At 41.9% G+C, this 20,281-nt stretch overlaps 1 protein-coding gene and 1 pseudogene across 2 annotated transcripts in view; both read right to left on the reverse strand.

Annotated features, from left to right (window-relative positions):
• Positions 1-20,281, reverse strand: part of KCNAB1 (potassium voltage-gated channel, shaker-related subfamily, beta member 1) — a 301,932-nt gene that overhangs the window by 15,983 nt on the left and 265,668 nt on the right. For both annotated transcript variants that reach the window (XM_010839873.1, XM_010839872.1), the window contains 4 exons: positions 11,648-11,733; positions 10,854-10,974; positions 9,677-9,771; positions 383-503 (listed from right to left, as the gene is read on the reverse strand). In XM_010839873.1, coding sequence (XP_010838175.1) covers positions 383-503; positions 9,677-9,771; positions 10,854-10,974; positions 11,648-11,733 — 423 coding nt within the window. The remainder of the gene's footprint in view (positions 1-382; positions 504-9,676; positions 9,772-10,853; positions 10,975-11,647; positions 11,734-20,281) is intronic.
• LOC104988520 lies at positions 6,929-7,953 on the reverse strand (annotated as a pseudogene).

Genomic DNA, 20,281 nt, shown 5'->3' on the forward strand with positions numbered 1-20,281 from the left:
TGGCAGTGGCTTGGCCTCAGTCACAGCCCTGCTCCTCAGCCGCTCACCATCCCTGCCTTAGCTTCAACAGGGAAGGAAACTTGAGCCAGAAGCAGTGGATGTCACCACAGAGTTCAGGGACGCTCACCCTTGACACTGTGAGGACGTGTGCGTTTTCACTGACGTGTTCTTGTTTAAACTGTCTTACAAGGCAAAGGAGAGGAAGTGAGAAGAGTGTTTCAGCATGTGGAACACTCTGAGGAACTCTAAACAAAACCTCATTTTCAATAGAATTAACCGGGAGTGTTTGCTTCAGAGATTGTCTGCCCCTACACCAGGTGGTTTATCATGTGAGAGAGGTGAATCAATAATAGAGAGGGCCTCCGTCCCCCGTGACTCTCACCCACGGCTAGCTGAGGTAGCGTGCATCCCAGACGGTCCGCGATCGGGGAAAGATCTTTCAGCTTGTTTTGCTGTTTTCTCCCTTCTTCACTCACAATTCTTTCCTTCAACCACTGGTAGCACTAGAGATAAGAAGAACATTTCAGTGTTAATGTCTGGTAAGGGTTTGATGCAAAGACTGTTAAGTCTATTAAATATAAGAGCCTTGTGGTGAATTCCTAAGTCTTCTTGGCCCTGACCTTTCTGTTTGCAAACAAGGATGCTTATGTCTTCATGCAAAGAAATGTTCCCCGTGGTCTCGCACCTTATTGGTTCAAGACAGATTGATTTTGTCTAAAGCTCACCATTCAAATCCATCGACATGTACAAAAGTTGTTAAAATCCTGACCTATAATCAATTATATCCCGTCTGGAAAAGATGGTTCTTATTGTTATAGCCCTTAGAATGTAGGTGGGTGGGGGAGGGGGAAGTTATTTACATTTCACCAAGGGCTGTTATGTTTCTTTTTTTATGCAGAAAATTGGGTGCCAAGCTTTCTGCTCAAAGGAAGTCATTATGTTACATTCTTGCTGTAGCTGTCTTTCTCCCTCTTGCCTTCAATTTACCCCGTCTCTCCTGTATTCTTTTAATGCGGTTTATCGTAAGCTTTGTCTACTCTTTCTAGAAGATGTGGATAGGTACCAGTACATTTTTAAAGTGGATAAAGACTTTCCCAAATGTGTATTACATGTTTGTATAATGTTTGAAACTTAAAAAGGCAAGGATGCTTATAAAGGTAAATGGGAAACTAATCTTTAAAACCTATAAGACGAGGCTGACTCTGATGTAGCCTATAAAGTGTGCCTAATTTCCTAAATGTAAGGAAAGGAATCTTTTAGAACTTCTCAATGCCCTATTTTTTAGAAGGTTCTGCTCTTACTATGAAACAAGGAGCAACAGACTCTTATGTACAAAACTAGCACTGTACAGCAACACCCAAAGGAAAAGAATATTGGTAAGAATGTTAGTCTGTTTTAGTGACAATAATAAGAACCGTCCCCTGTGTGGCAAAGTTGACTTCCTCCACTGTGTGTGTGGTGACACAGTTGCCACCACAGACCTTTTCCGTCTCAAAGGCAGCAGAAAGCTGGGCAGTCATCACCAAATCTCCACCCACGTGATTTCAGTAGGCTGCTGGCTTTCAAGTATTTTTTTCATCATTACAAGACAGTATTTCCAAAGAAAAAGGCAACCACATTGTTTTGTTATGATTTCTGGAATGATTTTGCAGATATGAAAAGAAGGAAGAATAAGCACACCCAGTTTTGTTCTCCTCCTAGATCTCAGGGGCTTATGGTCTGGCTCCTTTTGTTAAGTTTACTTAGCAAAATGGCCAAGAGTTTTCCCAGTCTCAGCTCCAGAGACCTCAGCTTCTTCCAGGAGGAAGCACAGCCTGGGGCATCTCTCTCGAGGTGATGGCTGGTGCCAGCAGTGATGAGGTGGACAGTTAAGGGCAATCAACACTTCCCGGGCAGCATGCTGGGTACATCAGAAAGTCCCTGAACTTACTTTTACAGTCCTCAAGGGGAAAAATATCACCCATCCTCATTTCAATCTATTCACATCTTTCAAGGGACCAGTATGTCTGTTATTGAAATGAAAAAAAAAAAGCTTGAAAACCAATAGCCAAAACTCTCTTGAGTTATTGCTTTTTACTACTAGGAGAGTTCCTCAGGTTTTAGTATATACCACACACATAAAGAATAATTGACTGACTTATCAATCTTATGAAATTCCAGTTTTTGAAATCTTATTATCTGCAACACATTTTTATTCTTAAGATTGAGTTACAAGTTGGATATGTGTGTTGAGTGTGTGTGCGTGTGTGAATGTAATGTCTGCATTACATACACACTCCATAATGAGAGGAAGATTTCTTCTCTAAATTTCTTTTTTTAATCTTTGGCTGTGCCGGGTCTTCGTTGCCCTGTGCAGGCTTCTCATTGTGATGGCTTCTCTTATCGTGGAGCACGGGCTCTAGGATGTGGGATGTCAGTAGCTGTGGCATGTGGACTCAGTAATTTCAGCTCCTGGGCTCTGGAGCACAGGTTCGGTAGTTACGGCCCATGGGCTTAGTTGCCAGGTGGCATGTGGGATCTTCCTGGACCAGGGATCGAACCTGGGTCTCCTGCAATGGCGGGCAGATTCTTTGCCACTGAGCCACCATGGAAGCTCTGAGAGGAAGATTTCTAAAAATAACAAATACCAAACATCCATTTATTGAGTACTTTTCTCTCTACCCTCAACATAAATCTTGCTCTAATCACTGGGAAACAGAAGCAGGTTAGGGTTTTGTAAAAGTAGATGCATAGTATTTACACTGCTTTCTGCAAACCAAAGGAAACAAATGTGTTTTGGAAATAAATAGCTTTAACTGTTTTAGAAATGGGAAAATGTTTGCATAGGGAGGAGATGAAGCTTAACTAAAATTTCAATTAAATATGGAAGTGAACCAGTGTTTTTGGTAAGAAGATTGACCATAGGTGTGGTTGTATGCAATAATAAACCCAGCTTGTGGACTGCCATGAATCAAAAGATGAAATTTCATCTTCCACTCCTATTATATTGCTTAATCCTGTTCCTCCAGTGACTTATTTACATGCTGATTGTTCTTTCTAACCAAGTGGAAGGCAGGGATGGCTTCTTGTTCGTGTCAGCATCTCCAGTCTTGACACAGTGGTTGACACAGAGGAGGGGCTCAGCCAATACGGTGATGAGGAAAGGATCTGAGAAACCAGGATTCCACACAGTAAAGATAGTTGTCTTCAGTTTTTCAGATTGAATGCAGACACTTCCTCCTTAATGCAGTATGACTCGACTGGCAGCCCCATGTGTATCACATAGGGCTTGTGGATTCCACATAGTTTCATAATTCACCCCTTCTCATGTCTGTCTCTAGCAAGTCCCTGAGTTATTCCTTAGGGTTGAGACTGTTTCATTCATCTGTCTCCTCAGTCCTCAGCACAGGGCTCAGCACTGACTAGACACTCAGTAAATATTTGTCAAAGGAACAACTGAATGAGCCTTCTTCTCAATAGATTACTGAGCTATTACTTTTATACATAAGTCACAAAATTCTTTAAAATTTCCTAAAGCCTGTTTCTTTGCCATCTTCTAATGCTGTGGCCATTATCTCTGTGACTGCCATTTTATAGGTAACCGTAACAGGATGGGAATAGTCTGTGAGATACGCCCCAAACACCTCGGTTGGCTGTCAGTTAATCCCAGCCTGGAACTTGGGCAGCAACTGTAAAGTCATGGTCAGAATCAGTCACATTTCATTAGTGGGCCTAATTTAGCATTCAAGATCATTGACTATTTCTAGCTGAACAATTGAAGTCTTTGGCTCAAAAGAGCAGCAAAGTCTTCATTATTGAGGTAAAAATCTCTAGGTAAAATGCTGGTGCTAAAATGTTTCCTTCTGAAATTGTACCATAATGTGGAAATATCCTTAGTTTCTTAATGTGAACACCTGGAGTTCTTGGACTGTCCCTCTCCCCATTCCTTTGCTCCACCTATGTTGGCATGTTTCTTCTTTCCCTTTGACAAAAAGGTATATATATATATATTTTTTTTTTTTTCTATAATGTATTTTCCTAATAGGGAAGAACTGTCCATAAATCTTATTGCACTTTTCATTTATATTTAAACTTTTTATTTAAAAGCTGCTCACTTGGTCTCTGATAGTTCAGTTGGTAAAGAATCTGCCTGCAATGCAGGAATCCCCAGTTCCATTCCTGGGTTGGGAAGATCCACTGGAGAAGGGACAGGCTACCCACTCCAGTATTCTTGGGCTTCCCTTGGCCTGGAGAATTCCATGGACTATACAGTCCATGGGGTTGCAAAGAGCCGGACACGACTGAGTGACTTTCACTTCACTTCACTTCACCTGGTCTCTTGATCAGACATTGTTGATCCTTGGTTATGGCTTATTGTATTCATTCAGGAAACAACTGTTGAGTACCTATCATGTGCCAGGCTCTGTGGTGAGTTATGTGAGTAAGTTTCAGTTTCTATCCCAAAGGTATTCATGAATCATTGTCTGGTAACTGGAGAAGTGTTTTGTAGTTGGGGTGCCCCCTCAGTGATTTCCTCAGAAGCTATGTTTGCACTGCTTCTTTATGGGAAATACCCCACCATCAGTGCAAGACACGAACGAGGCACAGCACCTTGTCCTTTGGCCCCTGTCATTGGTCTGCTAGCTTGGCATATGACCCAAGCTTGGCCAGTCTTCTCTGTTCCGAAGCTGTTAAAAAAAATTCTCTTTTCTCTCAGGTTATATGCCTTTAAGGATGTAAGCCTGGCAGTCACTAGCATTCTTGTTCCTGGGCTCGTGAGGAAGACCCATTTGTAGTCGCTGAAATTGACACGTGTGGAGAGAAACAGAGGAGATGGAGAGTCCTGAAAATGGGCAGATTTATGGATAGAGTCACCCCTGAAGCCATCCCACTCCATCTTTCCCAGGGAGTATCTGTCTATGTGCTCCCTTCTTTGATTAAATAAAGTTGAATTGCATTTTGTTGCTTGCAGTCAGAGGATTCTAAGACTGTAAGAAGTGTTTGTGGAATGTTAGAGGAAGGTACCAATAACTGAAGTTTTGCAAAGTAAAGATAGGCTTCACAGAGTGAAGACAACCAAACTTTGTCTTTAGAGATGGCTTTCCACAGCCAGAGAAAAAGAAGGGCGTTTCTGGGAGGCAAAAACAAGTACAGTGCATTTGGGTGAAAAAATGAACTAATATGATTTGGGGAGAGATAAGAATGGAAAAATAGGCTCAATTAAGACCCCAAGAGTATTTCCTTGAACACTCTTCTGTGGGTTTTTAGGTTATGTCATATAATCAATATTGGGAAGTCATTAAGGATTTAGGGTAGGGTTATGAGATAGTCAGATTAATCTTTTAGAAAGATATTTGGTCACATAATTAATATGGATAGTAGATAACTGGTGGGCAGTTGAAAAAGAGGGGTGAATCAGAGTCTAGATGGGAGGTTATTGTGGCAAACCAGGAAAGAAATGATGATGATCTAAACAAGGGCGGTGCAAGGGAAGGACCACTGAGGTCAGGATGTGGACTGGAGGAGTTGGTGTCCTGCTGGATAAGACTTAGGGAGGAGGAGAGGCAGACTGAGATAAGCCTTGGCTTCAGGCTGGGGTGACCAAGGGACGGGTGGAGGCACTGTTAACTGAGGATTCTGGGCAGGTTTTGGGGAGTGTGGATAGATTCCATTAGGCATGTCAGATGCCCGTAGGATAGCCATGTGGAGGTGTCTAATAGACACGAAGAAGTAGTGGTGTTCAGCTCAGCAGTGAAGTCAGTGCCGATGACACTGATTTAGAAGTCTTTGTAACAGTTGTGGGCCACATGCAGTCTCCCAGAAAGCCACATGGGTAGTATTACTTTCTAAAAGATAGGATAAATAAACTGAGTATTAAATACCTAACAGTTCAGTGTTTACAACTGAAATAAAATATTAGCATCTTTACTTTATTGGTGTAACTTAAAATAGCCATTGTGAAATACCAACCATTCTATTTTGGGGGAAGGTCAAAGTTGCCATTTTATTTATCTATTTGCCTAGCTCTTTTTTTTTTTTTTTTTAAGATAATCATACTATATTTGTGAACTGCAAATAACAAAACAAAACAGAGGTCCAAGGGGGCTAAAGTCCAAGCTGTAATTTACACACAAAGTGTATGGTGAAAGCAGTTACAATGTATACAAATGTGACAAGTTATCCAGATGTTTTAAAAAAACAGAGCCTGTCCAAAGAACATCCAGTCTTATTCTGTAGGTTTCTGAGGAGCCTGTTAGATAAGGTGAATTCCCCTCCTGCTGATAAGAAGCAGCTTGCCAAGGACACCCATATATTTCTTACCGGGAGAGTCTACTTGGGATTACCAATAACCCAAGAGCTCCCTATTACATTCACTGGTCTGAAAACAACTCATAACCCAACTGTTCTTCCAAGTCCTTTACCAGTTTTTCAAGCTTTCTATCAAAGGAAAGTTGGAATATATTGCTTCTTGTCATCAACAGGCATTTCAAAAGGAGGGTAATTAACCAAAATCAAGAGTTCTTTGGTTGAGTTAGTAACAGGCTTCTCCTTTGTTCTAAATCCCTTCATAATCCCTTTCCCCACCAATTTTTCCAGCATGGCCTGGATTTTACAAACCACCTCTTTCCTGGCCTGCTGGACGGAGTCCTGGCCCCCAGTTTCAACTGAATCCAGTTCCAGAAGTTCCTTGATTAGCATCTCTTCCAGAAGCCAGTAGGCTTTGTCTGTCTTTTTTCCTATGAACTCTTCTACTTGCTCAAGATACTGGACCTTCTCCAGCACATGTATGATTTTTTTAATGCTTGGGGGAGCCCCTTCATCTGAAGATAAACACTCTTCAGCAAGATGATTACCCTCGTCTTGAGTGCAGGGATGTTCGTAGGTGGCATTACCGTACAGATGAGGCTCAGCACTATAGTGGACCTGGGAATCCAAAAGCTCCGCACTGTCGTTGTTCACTGATCCCGAGGACTGCCGTACTGATGGACACTGCAAGGAAAGTTGTGCTGGCTCATGTCTTGATCTGGTTCGCTGTAGGTGTAGGAGGAGTCCTTAGGCTGTGGGGGTGGCGGTCCTGCTGGGGGTACATCCAACGGGAGACTGGGTTGGGCTGTTGCCAGGTGAACGGTGCGTGCTTGGAACCTCTGTGGAGTAATTGGTCTGAGCATACCCAGGTGTGTAATAGGCCCCAGGGTATGAGGCAGTATTTGTCCCGGGGCCAGTGGGATATGGTGGGCCGTATCCCCTATTTGTATAAGAATTCAAACTGGCTTTGCATTTCCGATCTTCCAGGGAATGTACTTGGGTGAGGAGCCGGAGGTCGGGCAGCAGCATTTCAATAGTTAGAATTGTAACTAGGATATGGTGGCTACTCCTGGTGGCCTCCGCCAGCACGACCAGGCTCTGACCAGGCGCCTCCAGATGCTTAGTAGCCATCGCCTCCTCCGCCTTCCCCCGGCCAGGTGGTCTCCGCCGGGCCGCCCCCGCGCCCCCGCCAGGAAATGGGAGGCTGGGGAGGCTCGGGGCACGGGGAGTAGATGGGCGGAAGCGGAGGCACCGGCACATCTCCACCCCCAGGCCGTAGTAGCGGCCATAAGATGGGCCGTCACTGGGGCCGTAGCCCGAGTGCCTCAAGGCCAACATGCTCCATTTTTTAAAAAAATGTTTTTACTATTACAATTCTCGCTCACTCTTAAGGTTGAGAGAGAGAGAGATACACACACACATAACATTATTATTAGTGGCATTAATTTTTGCTTTACTCAAGTGGCTTTTCTAAGTGTACATATATTAGTCAAGAAAGCACTTAGGCTGATGAATTAAGACGTGTGCTTTGGGACTGGCTTCCTTTTACCTTTGGAGACTCTTTAATGCTTATTGTTAAGGATGCTTCAAAAAATGCTGAAAAGTCAACAACAAGAAATATTTTTTGAGTTGCTTTTGGGCTTAGCTACCTTCAAATATTCTGCATCCCCCCCCCTCCCCCTTTAGTTAGTGCATTTTAAGCAGGTTTTCAGCTATTTGTAGCCTTTTCTCAAACAGTGATGGAGATCAGTCAATCATATACTCCAAATACAGCGCTGCTACTTCTTCCTCATTTAAAAACATTAATTTGAAGGGAAACAAAAATGCCTTTAGGGAGAAGAACTGAGAGCCAGGAGACCTGGGTTCTACTGCTAACTTTATTATGAGTTTACGCCCTTGGATTGTTATCTAGTATCTTTGTTCTCAGTTTCTGCATCTGGAAAAGGTTTACCCTCTTATAAGGCTAGTCTGAGAACAAACACCCCACGTATATGGAAACACTTTGAGTTTTTCAGAAAGTCTCTGAAAGAATGTAAGAAACTTAACATCCTTAGCTACAACTGACTAAAAGCCATCTGTATCCATTTATCTTTGTGAGGATAAAAGGAGGTAAAAAACAAACACACACTTATCCCAGTGTTTGGCAAGCAGTAGGTGCTCAGCTAAAATCACAATTTCAGTGCTTTTCTTGCCATCCTCCTTTTATCCCTTCTTTCCTAAAATGCTTTTAGTTTTTCTTTGCTAACTTATTCAAAACTTTTGACTTTTTCAGACACAAGACCATATTTAATATTTTAGGATAATCAGTGTAATAATACAAAGCTAGAAGCAGGACCATGTCACCATGTTTTAGGAAATATGTATATTATCTTAGAGAACAAACACACTAATAGGTCAACTGTTAGAGCAGAAAGAAAAGTGATAGACCTAGAGTCTGGAGAAGGTCCTGACGGGAAGCACACAGTGGTTCCAGCCACACTGATTAAAGTGTTGGTAGTTCAGGCTTAACTTGAGCTGTCCTTGTGCTGACTTTGTGCTGATGGAAGCAAGAGGCTGTGTCAGACTTCTGCTTCCTTTTGGGGGCGTTTGGCAAGTGTGAATTTTAAAAATGCCAATATTCTCTCTCCCTTGACATTACAGAGTAATTTGTGATTCTAATGTTATTACACATTCTCTCAAGTTTTTAAAAACAGACATGTTGTTATTAACAAGGAGAGATGTTTGGAGTACTCTCCAATAAATTAATCATCAAGATGTTCTGAATGGAGGTTAATTTTATGTCAGTGATCTTGAATATCTTTACTCTTCAGAGAAGAATTCAAGCGGCAAGACTCAGCAACTGGAGTTGATTTCTGCAAATGCCAGCCCTGAGCCTCAGTGACAGATGCTTGGCTCTGTATCTGCCCCAAACCTTCCCTCCTTAACCCCCACCTTCACATATTAAGAAGTGTCAACCAACCTCAAACCTACTCAGTACAACCAGTTTGCCCCATATGGATTAAACCTCCATGCCTTAAATTTTGTTAAGAAAAGTAAAATGAGATCCTCTTATATAGAAGATGGATTTTACATTTCCGTCTGTGTCAAAGGAGGAATGAAATGCCTTCTTTAATATAAGAATAAATAAATGTAGGAAATTGAGTCCTACGAATCCAACCAGGTCACTGGGCATCTCTCCCGGTCCGCAGAGGAGGGGAGCTTTCTGCATTGATGCCTGACCAGAAGCAGGGCCCTCCAGAGGGCTGGGGGACTGCCAGGGGATGCCTGCCAGGCTGAGGCCACACTTGGCTTGAGCCAGGAAGCCTCAGGCTGCTGCTGGGCTCTTCTGTTCAGTTTCCTTTTCTCCCTCGTTCCCATGCCCAGACTCTTTCCTAGAGGTGGAGGAAAATACCTTCAGCGAAGCCCTAGAACTTTCAGGCACCCCGTTTCCATATTTTCCTGAGATGATTCCACAAGCCAGTGGAGACCATGTCATTGCTCCAACTCCTATAGAAGAAAAAAACCTTAAAAAGTTACTTCTGCAGACGGATCAAAAGTGAGGGGGTATTCAGAAAGGACCTGGTTAGTTATGGGGAAAAGCTGGCCAGATATATATGAGTCAATATCAGCATAAATCATTCCATTAAAGTTTAGGCATTTACAAACTGTGTGCTTCATTTTTATTAATATAAGCCCATCAACTGTGCACTGTTGGTGATGGGGAGGAGGGCATACAATCAAGCCTGAAAATGTGGCTTATCCAGAGTTTCCTGATGCCCCAAATTTACATTTCTTTTTACACTCAGCGATAAGCACTTTTGCTTGCACAAAAATGCAGTGCTTCGCTTGTTCACGCAGTGCCTCAACAGTGCCTGGTCGGAGGAGGAGCACCGCGCCCGGTGCACAGAGAACGCAGTGAGCACATGGTGATAGCCGTAACAACCACTGTTCTGTTGTCGGACTTTTCTTATCCTTGTTTTCTTACCCAGCACTTTCCCCACTCACGTAAACCCCCATTTCTTACGAAAAAGTTTCTCTGGAACCTGTTTCGATAAATATGCCTGAAAATGTGGCTTAAGTTTTCTGATATCCGAAATTCTTGTGTACATGTTGTATATATATATTTTCCCTCCCTTTGGCATCATGTGTACCTACACAAACATGTGTCCCTGGCTTGTCTGCCATTCTTGAATTCCCCTTCTGACTCAGTTCCAGGCAGAGTAGGAGATACAGATGTATAAATCCATCATTTTGGGGAAACCCACTCAGAGATGCATTCTTGGCTAGAGCAACTACCCTATGAAAAACAGGTTTATTCATTATTTCTTCCTTTCATTCTACATGCATTTTTTTGAACACCTACTGAGAACAGCTTGTCTGCCAGCTCTGCTTGGCTTTCATGAGTGATACTCCAGAGATTGCATACAAGTCCTTTTGATTTCTTCTAGTTTCTGGAATGCATAGTGCTGACAATCCCTACATTAATTAGGAACATTTAGGAAAGCATTTCAGTCACACCTTTTTTTTTTTTTTCTGGATCCCTGATCCTCTTATTAAAGATAATGAGTCAATTTGATTGTGAAGATTACCTATTTTATGGTAGAGCTCTGGTAGCTGAACCTCTACTTTCTCTCTCTGGAAAAGGTGATATTCAGCTTGTTCACAGACTGGTGGGATCATGTTGAATTGTCTTGCTACAGAGTAGGCTTCCTAAGGTGAAATACAATTGCAACTGAATTTATTTCTGATGAGAAATAAGTCTGTATGCATGAAAAAAATTCATTTTAGTGAAATCAATACAAACCAAGAAAATCTAGATTGTCAAATAATAAGCAAAGTTATGACCATCAATTTCACTAAGAAATACCAAATCAGGAAATTATTTTTTGGGAGGTTTTGGAATGAGTAAAGTCCAGGGAAAATTAGTCAAAGTGTGAATTAAGAACTATTACAAAGAAAACATAGTTTGACTATTTCTAGGTTCCTAAAGAAATAAAACTTAACTAATATATAATATAAAAATGATCTATAATTAGCATGTTATGAACAGTACCATTATTTAATACGTCAAAAAAAAAAAAAAACAACCTGGAATATTGTGTCATATGTCTCATTAGCTGAGAATTGTACTCTCTTACTACCAAACTACTACCAAAGAACATGCTAAAACACGATTCCTGTTAGAGACCTGCACCCTCCATGTTGTATTCTGAGCTGATAAGATCCACCGCCTGCCCCCATATCCAATGATGAAATTGATCATAGAATTCTGGTGCCATTGTGATTGTGAAGAAAGTTTGCAAAAGGTCTTACAACTTATACATGATGTCTGACAAATAAAAATAGGTACTCAATGGTCATTTAAAAATGGAAATGGAATTACCATGATCTCCATGGCACTCCAGCGAGAAGTTCCCCAGTACATGGCCATTCCTTGGTTTATCACATGTGTCATGGCACGAACAATTTCTATGGAAAGCCAAAGAGATAGCATTACATATATTTTTCAAAGTTATATAGTATTTTTTTTCTTTTCCTGCCCAAAGCTTAGATGTTTAATGCAATTATTTGTTGGATTAGTATAATTACCTTGACACTGGTGATAGCATAATAGTCTAACATAAAATATTGATGGTTTGGAGGTGGATGGTACTTTTTGGGTAAATTGACTTTCCATTTTCAGTTTGCAGCAACAATATGAAATGATATTAAAAAAAGAGTGACCACCTTAAGTTCTTCCTTTACTTTTATTGCTTCAGTGTTCCTGGCCAGATAAAAGAATACATGATTCACCTCTTTCAGAACCTGGGTACCTTGCTCACTAAAGTGAGAAGTAAGAGAAAGCATTTGTTTTGACTTTGTAGAATGGAAGGTCATTGAGGATAGAAGTCCTGCCTTTGTATGTTGGATTTACAGAGCTAAGCCTCACGCAGGGTTGTTGTTTAATAGAGATGACTCAATAACAATGTGTTTAGCAGAAAGATAAACATACTAAATGCTGAACAAACAGCTGAAGCCCCAACGGCTCCCAGCCCACACTGGCACACCCTGTCCTTGACTACTTTGGACCAAACTTCATTTTAAGACACCCATGTCATGCATTTCACCTGGACCTCCATGTGGCCCCACCCTGTTTGCTCATCAGCCTCTTTCAGCTTGACATCACATTTCCTAAACAGGAAAATGAATCTCTTCCCAGAGGGGTGGAGTTGAGCTAATCCTCTTGGAACCAGCCAATATTTTACAGAACCAGAGAGCATGGAGAGCCTCAAGTTAAATTGAGTGAAAAGTCACAGACATGGTTGGGTTTCTTCTACAAACCAGGTCAGCCAAACACCCAGGATGCCAGGTCATTTCACATTTTCAAGGGGTTGCAGATCATGGGCTTTTCTTACCCTACTGATAATACCTGGTAGGTTACATGTCCTTCAGCAGAATCAAATCCTTGTCTCAAACTTTAATTGAGTATTTGTGTTATTTTATTTCTCACCAGCAAGCACTGTCTTAATTGATCAGGGACAGAATTTGGAATGAGACAGTGAGGGTTAGGGTCCTAGCTTCCTTGCTTGTTTGACTTACATAAAGCATTTTAAATTGCCCTTGGTCTTTGTTTGGAAGATGGGAATGTTTTACTCACCAGAGTCTACCCAACAGAGGTAGAATTCGGCATGTAAAGAAAATATTTTTCCTTCTTGGAGAAAGACTCCTAAATATCAATTTATTACTCAACAACCAAATCTATGAAGATAGTTCTTCCTTTACAGAGCAAACGAGACACAAAAAGTTACATGAAACATTTTTCTTGTCTTTAAATAGAAATGAATACGTGTGCTAACATTTCTGGAAATTCAAAGCCATTCCTTAAATATCTGCCCCTAAGTATTCTCTCTTTGGAACTCTCCATCGTTGTACTACTTCCCTTTCCTTTCACATCCCGTTTCATTCAGAGCTGAGATATTCATTCAACCAACAGGATTTATGAGGAGTCTGCTGTACTGGGTGCTGGAGATATTGTGGCGAATCAAACTTGTTGGTAAACACTAACAGGTTAACAGGGAATAAATGAACCCAAGATGCTCCCCTGTCTCCATTCCATAATCAAGTAGGATGAGCACAGGACGTGGTCCAGTGGCTTGGCCATGTGGGAGTCACCAAGGTCTTGACAACAGCAGGTAGGGTGCAGTGGAGGTTGTGACGCTTCCCATTCCTTCATTCCCTTATTTCCTGTAATGTACTAACAGCCTAATATTTGCCAGGCACTAGGTTCATCTGTGAGTAAGATAGATACAAAGCTCCTGGACTCAGGGAGTTTAGGGTTACCACAAAATGTAATGTGTTATGAAGAAAGCAAATAGGGGGCTGAGATCAGGAATGAGAAGGAAGACATATATAGTTGGTCAAGGAAGAAGTAATGTCTAGGCATACAAAATAAAAAGGCACCAGTCAGGTGAAAAACAAGGGAAGAACATTCTAGGCAGCATGTGACAAGGCCCTGGGGCCGGACAGAGCTTGGTGAACCCACAATCTGTAAGCCATGGTGGAGGAAGCTGAGTCAGGAAGGAAGGCAGGGCTACACGATGAAGCTGGCAGAGGGCAAACAGTGTTTGTTATTCAGGGCTTGATGGGAAGTCACTAATAGTTCTAAGTAAGGGAATGATGATGCAGTATATATTTCAGAACACCATCTGACCATGTTGTGAGGCGAGGGCTGGAGGAAGCAGGAAGATCATTAGGAGGTTTACTGTAGCATTCCTGGAAGGAGATAAGGGGCTTGAAATCAGGAGGTCATAGCAAAGACAGACATGAACGGATCAAAATCTGTTTTGTGGATAGAATCCCCAAGGACTGTATGTGGCAAGTGAGGAAAAGGAGGAATCAAGGAAGCTTGAGGGAGGAACAGGTTTGGGAGGAAGAGTCAGGGTCCTTCATCAGTTCAGTTCAGTTCAGTTCAGTCGCTCATTCGTGTCCTACTCTTTGCGACCCCATGAATCGCAGCACACCAGGCCTCCCTGTCCATCACCAACTCCCGGAGTTTACCCAAACTCATATCCATCGAGTCAGTGATGCCATCCAGTCATCTAGGACATGCCAAAAATAGAGATGCCTGTGAGAGACAGAGGGGTGATGTCAAGTAGAGATAACTGGATAATGATATGTGAGCAACCTGGGCTGAAGGTGAGCTATTTGTTCATCAACAGTCTATTAATTGTATTTAAATCCATGAGTGAATGAGACTATGTAAGGGAAGTCTGCCCAGAGAAAACAAAAGAGTTTCGAAGAGCCAAAGCAGGAGTTGGGAAGAGTACACTGTGGGGTTCTGGGTCATTGGCAGCCAGAGGAGTAGGAAGGAAGCCAGAGTGGGGACGTTTGGAATCAAGAATGGAGAGGGCTTGCAGGAGGACCTGTGCCCAAAGATTGGAACATGTGAGCATTTGAATCAGAAAGGCCAGAACGCTGGAGGTCAACGAAGAGCCTGGAAAGAGTGTTGTCAGTGTCCTTGGTGCGTTTGGACCAAGGCCAGGCTGGAGCTGACTGAAGACTGGGCATGAGGAAGGAAAGGTATTAGAGACAACCTGGGTGGACTCAAGTTAGGAAATGAATGGAGCAGAGAAAGAGGGCGGCAGCTAAAGTGGGTATTTAGGATAAAGGAGATTTTTATTTTAAAACTGAAAGATGCAAGAGAAAGCCTATATGCCATTGAGAGTAATCTAGATAGAGGATTTAACTGAGGATGTGGGCTAGGAGATTGGGGAGAATGGAGAGGGAGAGACTGGACAGAGTGAGACGGAGGACAAAACCCCTGCAGTGGGAAGGATGCTGCTTCAAGCAAGATGGCACGACCCTGGGAGGTTTGGAGAAGTCATCATAGGAAGACAGGGGAGACCCTGTTTGATGAATGGTGGTGCTGGTGGTAAAGAAGCTGCCTGTCAATGCAGGAAACGTAAGAGACATGGGTTTGATCTCTGGATCAAGAACAGCCTCTGAAGGAGGGCATGGCAACCCACTCCAGTATTCTTGCCTGGAGAATCTCATGGACAGAGGAGCCTGGCAGGCTACAGTCCATAGTGTTGCAAAGAGCTGGACATGACTGAGCTTAAGCACAGCACAGCATAGCACACAATAAACTCTCAATCAAGTGAAAACGAGGTACAAAGTGAGGAAAAGGCGAGAAAGAACAATTCTGAGTGTGGAAGAGCCTATGCAAGATGCCCCCATGCCCCAGGCACTTTAGTTGAGGGCGATTTCTTTGCTCCCCGATAAGTCTGGCTGCTGACTGCAGAGAAGGGCTGGTGGAATGCAGAGGACTCTGGGAGGAGGAGGCTGCTGCACAGAATCCAGGGAGGAATGCAGAGAATGGAGAGCCAGCAGATGGAGATCCATGTGGCCACAAAGTAAAATTTAGTTTAATGCATATTAAATTTGTTCAATTTTTTTTAAAGTTAGAGAAAAATCCCCCAAGTTATTTAGCTCTCTAACAGGAAGTCACTGTACTGATAGCTGAGGTGGGTTTTTAACACGATTCTATTAAAGGACACTAGAGGGCAGCATTGTTAAGAAAAAAAAAATCAATGGGTGTCTAAAAGCTTTTACTTGACAACCAGGGAAATGCATTTTTAAAGCATCCCAGTCAGAGCATCAATTCTGAGTGGGGAAAATGACGTTAGGAAGCTCATCTAGTGCATTGCTTCCACCCACCTCTGGGAAAGGACATGCAGACAGACAAACTGATTCAATCTGGCAATTCAGGACTGAATGTGGCTCCGTCTGCCTGACTCCCCGCTTTTCCAGGAAGCTTCAGCACGAGTGGCTCTCAACTCTGACTGCACACGAAAGGACCTGGGGAGCTTGGAAAACGACACTACCCGGGCTCCACAGAAGGTCTATTATATCAGAATCTCTGGGGGGTGAAGCCAGGCATCGAGATTTTAAAAACTCAACCCAGGTGATTGCATGTGCAGCCTGGGTTTAGGGTCGCTGTGCTTGTCTACCCTGCTAGTGCTAAAGGGTGGCGCCTGGACCACTAGCAGCAGCCCCTGGGAACCTGTTAGAAATGCAGGTCCTAGGGCCTCACCCCAGATGCTGTGCTGTGCTGTGCTGTGTGCTTAGTCGCTCAGTCGTGTCCGACACTTAGCGACCCCATGGACTGCAGCCTACCAGGCTCGTCCGTTCATGGGATTTTCCAGGCAAGAGTACTGGAGTGGGTTGCCATTGCCTTCTCCGGCTTTCCATGTTGAAACCATCATTATTATTTAGCCCACAGTACACAGACAGCTCTCTCTCTCTTATTTCCTGGATCCTTGGCACAGAACTGACTATGAAAGCTACAGGTCGAGTTTGTTTCCCTGAATATCCCATTCTCCATCTGTGAAGTGAGGATGTATTGATCCTGTGGAATTCTTCCAAAACTTGACATGAGATAATGTATGTAGACCAACTGGTGGGTGACTCTAAAAGAATAACACAAACTGAGTAACAGGTAAGCAGGATGTGGTCCTGGTTGTTTCTTCTCAAATAAGCTCAGATTTTAACATTTTATTTTTTTTTTAAAGTTGTTATTCTTCATTCAGTAACATAGGTCGTCTCTGTTTAAAAATACGTATTTTATGTGAAATGACTAAGTGAAACTACTTATTTTGAGTGAAAGAAATTTGCTGATAAATATATTTACTTTTCTAATTGGCCCCCATGACTGAGTGAAACATGCAGAAAATAGCTGTTCACGTTAAACCTTTTTCATGTGAAAATTTCCCTAGAACTTTGAAAGTTGTATGCAAGTTGTTATACTGCATAAACAATAAACTGTAGGGACTAAAGATACAAATAGGCACAAATTAGTTTTTTGATCAAATAAAATGTACTAAATCTGGCCATACAGACACATAATGATAAAAACAATAGAAACCTTAGAGATAATTCAGGGCAGCTTCTTCTTACTCTAGATGAGGAAACAGGCTAGGAGTTCATTGTTTTAAGGCATAATTGAAAGCTTAAATGTTATTAACAATTATAAATAGTTCAGTTATGCTTACAAAATGCTGAGAGTAAATACACAAAATAATAATTGTAACATATAGAGGAACTATATGTAACTTTATTATTTCCAAGTCACCTGTAAATGTGTTATCATACTTTAATGATTTAAAAAATAGAAAAGAAGAGTCCCTAATAAGCAAAGCACCACTTTAAAATACTAACATGCTATAGGTTAATTCACAAATATTAGGTTTAACCAAACACAATTTCCATTTTTAGAGGCCAAAAATGGTTGCATTCTTTCAAGGGGAGTGGACTGCAGTGGAGGCTGGGGCACTGGTAGAATGTAGGGGCTTGGTTTCATCAGAGGAGAAAAAATAGTTTTTACTCCAGACTAGCTGTTTGTTTGTTGTTTATCTAACTTCAGTTGTTTATTTACTTAACTTCAAAAGCTTGTGGTGGTGGCTTATATTCATGGTCTGTGACTTAGAGCTTTCCTCCTGGATCTCTGTCAGTCATTTACCATCTTGGCTATGGAGAAACCTCTCCCAGTGCTCAGCTGAGCATCAGCACATAGAGGACCATCTTTCATCACTGGAATGGAAACCTGTATTCATAAATGGAGTGATGCCATGTTTAGCCTTAAAGGTTTGCCTACTGTCTGAGGACAGGCCTGGCTCCATCTGCCTTCCAGAGCACACAGGAGACTCTGGGTTCTGGGTTTTGTCTCATCACTGTCACGAAGTTGGACATGTTCTCCAACCTTGCTGAATCTCAGTTTCTTCAACACAAATGACCAGACTGATATTAACTGAGCATATAATAACTTATATTAACTTATGTCCTTATAATAACTGTTTAGGTGGGTAATGTTTTCATCTTTATTTTATTGATGACAAATCTGAGACTCAGAAAGGTAATTGCTTGTGCAGGTTCTCAGTAGGTAGTATGTAAGGCCACTTTTAGCTTTAAAGTTCTGTGATTAGTTATCCTGCAAGGCTTTGTGCATAGTACATTGTGGGAGAAGGTAGGCTGGGGACAAAAAAATACCAGGGCATTCACTTAATTGACTGCCTTGTATGCTTGTGAATGTGTGATGCCTTGTATGTGGGTCTGTTCATCCCTTTGCATTTAATACATTGATGACTATAATTTATGATGTGTATGAATGACTTGACTATATAGAGCTTCTCCATCTTTGGCTGCAAAGAAGATAATCAATCTGATTTTGGTATTGACCATCTGGTGATGTTCATGTGTATAGTCTTCTCTTGTATTATTGGAAGAGGGTGTTTGCTATGACCAGTGTGTTCTCTTGGCAAAACTCTGTTAGCCTTTTCCCTGCTTCATTTTGTTCACCAAGACCAAATTTGCCTGTTACTCCAGGTATCTCTTGACTTTCTACTTTTGCATTCAATCCCCTATGATGAAAAGGACATCTTTTTTGGGTGTTAGTGCTAGAAGGTCTTGTATCAGCTTTTTGAGCATTACTGGTTGGGGCATAGAGTTGGATTATTGTGATACTGAATGGTTTGCCTTGGAAACGAACAGAGATCTATACAGTCAGCAAAAACAAGACAGGGAGCTGACTGTGTCTCAGATCATGAACTTCTTACTGCCAAATTCAGATTTAAACTGAAAAAAGTAGGGAAAACCACTAGACCATTCAGGTATGACCTAAATCAAATCCCTTATGATTATATAGTAGAAATGACAAAAGATTCAAGGGATTAGATCTGATAGACAGAGTGCCTAAAGAACTATGGATGGAAGTTTGTGATCTTGTACAGGAGGCAGTGATCAAGACCATCCCCAAGAAAAAGAATTGCAAAAAGGCAAAATGGTTGTCTGAGAAGGCCTTACAAATGGCTGAGAAAAGAAGAGAAGCTAAAGGCAGACAAGCAAAGGAAAGATACCCATTTGAATGCAGAATTCTAAAGATCGGCAAGGAAAGATAAGAAAGCCTTCCTCAGTGATCAATGCAAAGAAATAGAGGAAAACAATAGAATAGGAAAGACTAGAGATCTCTTCAAGAAAATTAGAGATACCAAGAGGACATTTCATGCAAAAATGGGCACAATAAAGGACAGAAATTGTATGGACCTAACAGATACAGAAGATATTAAGAAGAGGTGGCAAGAATACACAGAAGAACTGTACAAAAAGGGTCTTCATGACCCAGATAATGACAATGAAGTGATTACTCACCTAGAGCCAGACAGGCTGGAGTGCAAAGTCAAGTGGGCCTTAGGAAACATCACTATGAACAAAACTAGTGGAGGTGATGGAATTCCAGTTGAGTTATTTCAAATCCTGAAAGATGATGCTGTGAAAGTGCTGCACTCAATATGCCAGCAAATCTGGAAAACTCAGCAGTGGCCACAGGACTGGAAAGGGTCAGTTTTCATTCCAATCCCAAAGAAAGGCAATGCCAAAGAATGCTCAAACCACTGCACAACTGCACTCATCTCACACGCTAGCAAAGTAATGCTCAAAATTCTCCAAGCCAGGCTTCAACAGTACATGAACCGTGAACTTCCAGATGTTCAAGCTGGATTTAGAAAAGGCAGAGGAATCAGAGATCAAATTATCAACATCTGCAGAATCATAGAAAAAGCAAGAGAATTTCAGAAAAACATCTACTTCTGCCTTATTGGCTACGCAAAAGCTTTTGACTGTGTAGATCACAACAAACTGGAAAATTCTTAAAGAGAAGGGAATACCAGACCACCTGACCTGCTTCTTGAGAAATCTGTATGCAGGTCAGGAAACAACAGTTAGAACTGGACATGGCACAACAGACTGGTTCCAAATAGGAAAAGGAGTACATCAAGGCTGTATACTGTCACTCTGCTTATTTAACTTATATGCAGAGTATATCATGAGAAATGCTGGGCTGGATGAAGCACAAGCTGGAATCAAGATCGCTGGGAAAAATATCAATAACCTCAGATATGCAGATGACACCAACATTATGGCCGAAAGCGAAGAACTAAAGAGCCACTTGATGAAAGTGAAAGAGAAGAGTAAAAAAGTTGGCTTA

This window comes from Bison bison, unplaced genomic scaffold, assembly GCF_000754665.1.
Source record: "Bison bison bison isolate TAMUID 2011002044 unplaced genomic scaffold, Bison_UMD1.0 scf7180017864135, whole genome shotgun sequence".
Taxonomy (NCBI): Eukaryota; Metazoa; Chordata; class Mammalia; order Artiodactyla; family Bovidae; genus Bison; species Bison bison.